The sequence below is a fragment of the Bufo gargarizans genome, chromosome 7, assembly GCF_014858855.1.
Source record: "Bufo gargarizans isolate SCDJY-AF-19 chromosome 7, ASM1485885v1, whole genome shotgun sequence".
Classification (NCBI taxonomy): Eukaryota; Metazoa; Chordata; class Amphibia; order Anura; family Bufonidae; genus Bufo; species Bufo gargarizans.
In genome coordinates, this window is record NC_058086.1 from 46,742,757 (window position 1) to 46,750,518 (window position 7,762).

A 7,762-nucleotide genomic window follows, 5' to 3' on the forward strand; every position below is an offset into this window, starting at 1 on the left:
TCTACTCATTAAACCCCATCTGTTTAACTATTAGTATTTCAGGAAATCCAGGCGAAGTGCTGGAAGGCCACAGAATTATTTCTGCTTTTGGCTAACACCCCCACAGGCTTTCCATGTTTCCTAGATACTAGATTTTGGCTCTCATTCTGACTTTTGTCCAAGCCACAGAGAAAAGTTATCACACAAATTACTGTCTAAAGTATACATGAAGCCTCATAAACTCCAAGGCCTCGCTCTGCCCAACCATTAACCGCTTGGAAACAACCAGCATCAAATCAGTGTGCAGCACACCTCCGTCCAGGTCCAGGGGTATGCGCCTAACTGGGCTCTGCCTATGGCCTCTTGCTTTTTCAGTATTTTGCGGTCTGTAAAAAACGGATCCGCAAAAAATATGGAAGACGTCTGTGTGAATTACGTTTTTTGCAGAATGGAACAGCTGATAGAACAGTAGTATCCTTGTCCGTTATGCGGACAGTAATATGACATGTTCTATCTTTGAACGGAACGCAAAAAACAGAACGTAAACGGAAAAAAAAACCATTTGTGTGCAAGAAGCCTATATCTACACACACAGATGGGTGGGTTCACATAAGCGTTGGGGCTCATTCACACGAACGTGTGCTGCCCGTTGCCCTATTGCGGACCGCATTTGCAGATCCGCAAAACCCGGGCACCGTTCCATGTGCATTTCGCATCATGGATGCAGACCCATTAACTTCAATGGGTCGGCAAATCCGGAGATGCGGAACGGAAGCACGGAACACAGCAGAAGCACTACGGAGTGCTTCCTGGGGTTCCGTTCCGTGCCTCTGCACCGCAAAAAGATAGAACTTGCTCTATCTTCCTGCGGAACGGACGGATAACCATGCGGCTGGGCCACAGTCGGTGCCCGTGCCTTGCGGACTGCAATTTGCGGTCCACAGCACGGGCTTCACACGGTCGTGTGAACAAGCCCTTATGGCTTTCCGTTATAACATGGTTATAACGGAATCCATAAGACGGAAGTCAAAACGGAAGCCTTTAAGTCTTTTAATACAAGTCTATGGGCAGCAGAACAGAATCATCCTGGTTTCCATTATGCAGGGGTCCAGTCCAGGACGGATCCGTTCTGCTGCCCATAGACTTGTATTGTGACAGAATGCAAAATGGAAGCCTTTAAAAGGCTTTCCGTTTTGCTCTTCATCATAATAGAAGTCTATGGGAATTATAACGGATCCGTCCCATTTCTGTTATGCAGAACGAACAAAAAAGTCCTGTCGACAGGACTTTGTTTTCCGACTTGCATAATGGGAACCAGACGGATCCGTTATGATTCTTATAGACTTGTATTATGATGGAGAGCAAAACGGAAAGCCTTTTAAAGGCTTCCATTTTGAATTCCGTCACAATACAAGTCTATAGGCAGCAGAACGGATCCGTCCTGGTTTCTGTTATGCAGGACTGGACCCCTGCATAATGGAAACCAGGATGATTCCGTTCTGCTGCCCATAGACTTGTATTAAAAGACTTAAAGGCTTCCGTTTTGACTTTCGTATTATGGATTCCTTTACTTTCCGTTATAACCATGTTATAACGGAATCCATAACGCTGATGTGAACCCACCCTAACTGATTTTTTGTTCTACCATATATTATGCATAATGGCCATCTTCTTTAAGAAGACCACCCCCTAGAAGACCGAATATCAATGCAGTTTTGGATGATCAACACAAAGAGGTTCACTAGATAGATAGAACATAGATAGATAGATAGATAGATATGAGATAGATAGATAGATAGATATGAGATAGATAGATAGATAGATAGATAGATAGATAGATAGATAGATAGATAGATATGAGATAGATAGATATGAGATAGATAGATAGATAGATAGATAGATAGATAGATATGAGATAGATAGATAGAATATTGATCTATCTATGGGCTCATGCACACAACCGTTGTTGTTTTGCAGTCCGGATACGGGACGTGTGGGTTCCTCATTTTGCAGAACAGAACATCCGGCCCCTAATAGAACAGTCCTGTCCTTGTCCGTAATGCGGACAATAATAGGACATGTTTTCTTTTTTTGTGGAACAGACATACGGACATGGAATGCACACAGAGTAATTTCCGTTTTTTTTTTATTTTGTTGCGCCCCCATTGAAGTGAATGGTTTAGCATACGGGCTGCAAAAAAACCTGAACGGACACAGTGTTGCGACTTGTGCACAGATCTGTGGATACACGTGTACATTTTCCACATGCATGTGTATATATCTGTATATGCGTGTGATCCCATGTGTATATATCTGTATATGCGTGTGATCCCATGTGTATATATCTGTATATGCGTGTGATCCCATGTGTATATATCTATGGCCATGCGTGTTTATCTGTATATATGTGATGTGTACTGTATAGGTGTGTGTGAATCTGTATGTGTCTATATATCTGTGAATAGGTGTGCATAAATACCTGTGTATACAAGTGCGTATATATGTACCATATACGTATCCCTGTTATAATTGTATACGAGTGTGACTCTGTAGGTGTTTGTGTATATGTGTATTTCTGCGCACATATTTGTGAATAGGTGTGTGTGTCAGTATATATATATATATGTATAAACATTTACAATCTGATAAAATCAGAAATATTCCGATTCTGCTGCTAATGGTGCGGGGCGCCCTGGATGTGCTGGAATTTCTGTCCACCTCTATATATAGTGCATAGATATTCTATAGATGATGTTTGTGCAGTAAACACTACTACTCCCACTCTCCTGTCATTCCCTCCGCACACCCCGCTGCAGGGCACAGAAGGGGTAACTTGCTCCATATTAAAGTTTGAGGTTAAACTTGCTGCGAGGAGCAGCCGAATATTAGGCAGGGAGCTGGGAGGGGTGAGGGGGACGTGCAGGGGCCTGGGCTTTGTCTCTCTGTACAGTAAATGTCTCTCCCTGCAGCAGCAGCGGCTCCTATTCCCCTCAGACTTGTGGTTTCCATATTATGTGAGGGAGGCTTTGGCGCCCTTTGTGCGGCGGTGAGAGGCCTCCCTGCGCCCCCTAGGCTGACACTCCAGCTCAGCTCTCTGCTTCCCTCACACTTCTCAGGACACAAGCAAATCCTAAAAAACAAGCAAAAGAATAGTAAGAAATAAAGAGAGAATGTGTCTCCCCGAGTCCTGAGCCGGTGCCAGGGGAGATGGGTGGCAACCCTGGCCTGTGCCGTCTTCTGACAGGGCGAAGGAAATGGGGCAGGACAAGGAGCAAATAATCAATGGGAAGCAAAGAAATAAAAATGGCCTTTTATTGAGCCGTTAAAGTGGGAACATGGAGGTGAGTCAGTCAGGAGTTACAGGGAGGCTTTAGCCTTGAATGCCCGCTGGAAATGACTCCTTCCCGGGCTTCACTTGGCACCGTGCCCAAGAATGCATTTACAATCTGCTATATGGGAAACGTATATATACACAGGCACTAAAGGAGCTCATTTACTATGGGGTAAATATACACACGTGCGAGGCTGCGGCAGACGACCTGATGGGATGTCCTCAGTGCACCCTGAATTACTATCCCCTCTATATGACAACACGGCCCTGTCCATATCTACCCCAGTCCTTCCAGAGTCCTACTATCTGTCTATGTGAGGGGTGGTCTCCTGCAGAACCTGGACTTGACACGCAGCGACTGTGACAAGGGGGCAACTTTACAAAGTCTCCAGCGCCATGGAAGCCTCTTCTATGATTAATGGCTGATTTATAGCTGTAAGTGAAAGAATGTGAAGATCACAGCCCGGGTCCTAATTACAGAAGGTGGGGGGGGGGGGGGGGGGTAGACTGGCGGCCCCCCCTCTATAGAGCCATAACTCACTAATGTATGGGCCTCTGACACTTGCCTGTAAGAAGGATCCCATTTACACTGCACCGGCGGAGACAACAATGATAGATGAGACCACAGAGGGCGACTGGCAGAATATAGATAACAATGTATCGATTGGAAATGTATATACAGCGCACAAAGGAGAGGCGCGCTGAGAGGGGTCCGCAATGTATACACCTATGTCCCGCTCTATTCAAGAGAAAAGCTCTAAATAACGGCACCCCTTGATTCTAGAGACAGAGAGGGGGGGGGGGGGGGGGTGGGGGCTTGCTTGGCCTGCGACCAGCAGAGGAAAGAATCCTTGTGGCCCAACACCTATAACAGCGATGTGAAACTACGACTCCCAGCATGCTCCTCCATTCATTTCTATGGAGTTCTGAGAACAGCCAAGCAAGTGTACACCTTGGGAGTTGTAGGAGGTTAGCCTTCCCAGACCTAGATCATCAATAAAGTTTAACAGGTTTTGAATCAACGAAATAGAGCCTAGTGGTAAGTGACAGTGTTGGGCGCGAATATTTAGAATATAGTGATATATATTCGTAATTTCGAATATTCTAGATTTTTTTTTTTCCATCAGTAACCTCCCTTCTTGCTTGTGAGCCAATGAGAAGGCTGCAATGTCTCTGTCACAGCTTAGCAACATCCCTAGCAACCAATAGGAAAGCTGCCTCCCCCCCTTACTATATAAGAGCCTCCCCAGCAGCCATTGTATGCTGTATTTTGCAGATCTGAGAGAGAGAGCAGTGACATTGCTGTGCTCTGTGCTAGTTAGTTATTTAGCTTATATATATTACAGATAGTCAGTGTAGGTTATCTCCTGATATAGTGGAGCTGGTAGGTTCCAGTGCAGGGTGTTAGGTAGTGTGATAGGGATTAGTGTACATACATACATGCTACAGACATAGTGCTGTGATGTCACAGCAATACTTAGTGCACCAATCAGTAATATTTAGTCAGACCTGCTAAAGTGTGAAGTTGCACGTATTGCTCCAAAATATGCGCATCATTAATTGCCGATTTGCGCAATTACGAATATATTGGGGCACTCTATCTGCATATAAAGCTATTGTAATGTTCAGCCGTGCCAACCATTTTCTCCAGTCTCAGGAAACTTCTATCAGCTTGAAAAATGTAGCAAAAGTGACCCACGCCTGTATTTCGCGCACATTACACGAATATTACATTGTCAATTTTTTGCAATCAAGAAAATAATATATATATGACGAGTATTCTACCAAATATTGTCAAAATATCGCAAATTTAAATATTGCATTTGCCCCTGCCGCTCATCACTAGTAAGTGATCGGTTCCAGAGGCAGGATCACTGGGACGCTTTCTGGTATCAGAGCCCAGGGGCCCTCCGGTGACCTGGGGGGCCACTCTGACCCTGCACTCAGCTCACAGAGCCCATCGGTGATAGCTGTCACCAAAGAATATACATAGGGCGCAGCTTGCGGATCGACAGGGCTTGTGCCCCAAAATCTGGGTGCAACGTATACAACTATATACACACATGAAAAGTCAAAGGGAGAGCCAGACCCCAAGAGAAATGCCCACGGGGAGAAAAGCTCTAAATAATGGCACCCCTTGATTCTAGAAACGGAGGGGGCGCTCGGCCAGTGACCAGCAGAGGAAAGAATCCTTGTGGCCCAAACACCTAGATCATCAATAAAGTTTAACAGGTTTTGAATCAACGAAATAGAGCCTAGTGGTAAGTGATCGGTTCCAGAGGCAGGATCACTGGGGCACTTTCTGGTATCAGAGCCTGGGGGCCCTCCGGTGCTCTGGGGGGCCACTCTGACCCTGCACTCAGCTCAGAGAGCCCACCGGTGATAGCGGTCAGAAAAGAATATACATAGGGCGCAGCTTGCGGATCGGCAGGGCTTGTGCCCCAGATTCTGGGTGCCAGCGAAGGCGCCAATAAGTCACCAAGGTATTAAGATACAGGACTAGGGCAGAAAACTGAAGACAAACCCGTGGCATCTACAGCCACGCCTCGTTATAATCTTACCCTGCACTGATACTATGACTCTGCAATAGCAGATGAAGGGTTAAAGAACAGATACAATGTAGCACATTCTGCCTACAACCCACAGAAGAACAGATACAATGTCGCCACACATCCCCAGCCTCAGTTTTCCACATTAACACTAAACTTCAGGCAAAGTCTCTGCCCCATGCAGAGCACAAGACCCCCCTGCACCCCCTCCCATTCTAAAAGAGACCCAGAAATGGCCTCGAAACACCCTCCAACCGCAGAATCCCCGCCGCCCATTGGCCAGCAGCCCCATCCATCATGCCGCCCTGCAGCAGGATTGGCCAGCCCTGCTCTGTCTAGACACTTCCTTTGTGCCAGGGGGAGGGGAGGCTCACATTCTAGGCCCCCTCTTATTTATTTTTTTACTTTTTTTCTCCTCTCTCTGGCTGGGATAGAGCAATTGCAAAATGTGCAGAGCTCAGCATTTCTGGAGGACTACAAGGAAAGGAAACCCACCCTTCTCCTGGTGCAGGGAGGCTGCAGCAGCTCAGACATTGCTGCTATTATTCTGCAAAATGAACATTTACTACTGACCCCCCACCCTCCTCAGACCCCCTCCCCCAATAATCCCGCCCCAACACATAGAACACATACAATACAGCAACATACTAACTAATGCAATGCAAATCAGCAACTTACTGCAGCCACATACCATTGTCATGCATGAGGGTACATACAGCACATGGGGGGCTCTAAGTGGCTCTGGAGTAGAGCAGCGTCATGACTGCTAGATTTAGGGCCCTGGGTAAAGTGGCCCCTGGAGAGCTGGGCACGGCGGCAGGCTGCTGGCAGGGATCAGTCCATGGCCTGTAGTTGGGGTCTCCAGCGCCTGTGCCCGGGGTGGGGGGCACTTTGCACAAGTTGCAATCTCTCCGGCAGCTCCTTGTTTATTTCCGCAGTTGTTACAATTTGCATAGTTTCCCCGCTCGACCAATCAGAGGAGAGGAATGGCAGCTCCGGCCGGGGCCACGGTCTAAAGCCTCCGGAGCTAGGCCCCGGGGTGGGGGCCCCGGAGGAGGGGGAGGGGGGCCGGTCACCACAACCCCCATCACATCCTGCCTGCTGGGACTTGTAGTTCTATAAGTGCAAATAATCAGAGAGCAGAGCGTCCTGCAGACTCCTCCAGAGCAAGATGACTAATTATATATCTAAGTATCTATCTGTAACTATGTATCTGTCTCATATCTATCTGTCTATCTAATTATCTATGTGTCACATATCTCTATCTATCTATCTATCTATCTATCTATCTATCTATCTATCTATCTATCTCATATCTATCTATCTATCTATCTATCTATCTATCTATCTATCTATCTATCTATCTATCTATCTATCTGTAACTATGTATCTGTCTCATATCTATCTATCTATCTATCTATCTATCTATCTATCTAATTATCTATTTATCTATCTAATTATCTATCTCATATCTCTATCTATCTATCTATTTATCTATCCATTCGATTATCTGACTCATAGCTATCTATCTATCACTATTTATCTGTCTCATATCTATCTATCTATCTCATATCTATCTATCTATCTAATTATCTATTATCTATCTCATATCTATCTAATTATCTATTTATCTATCTCATATCTATCTAATTATCTATTTATCTATCTAATTATCTATCTATATATTTATCTCATATCTATCTATCTCCTATCTATCTATCTATCTATCTATCTATCTATCCATCTATCTATCTATGTTCTATCTATCTATCTATCTATCTATCTATCTATCTATCTATCTATCTATCGTCAATGGGGCCTGACAGACTCACAGCCAAGATCTGACTGCTCCTATAATGGAGATTAATGCGGACAGTACTGGGGAGGTTCTCTGGGAGGTTCC

At 45.3% G+C, this 7,762-nt stretch overlaps 1 protein-coding gene across 1 annotated transcript in view; it reads right to left on the bottom strand.

Annotated features, from left to right (window-relative positions):
• NFIA (nuclear factor I A) overlaps positions 1-6,781 on the bottom strand; it is a 285,729-nt gene extending 278,948 nt beyond the window's left edge. The window contains exon 1 of the mRNA XM_044302013.1: positions 6,551-6,781. Coding sequence (XP_044157948.1) covers positions 6,551-6,559 — 9 coding nt within the window. The 5' untranslated portion in view covers positions 6,560-6,781. The remainder of the gene's footprint in view (positions 1-6,550) is intronic.
• Between the last annotated feature and the right edge of the window lie 981 nt (positions 6,782-7,762).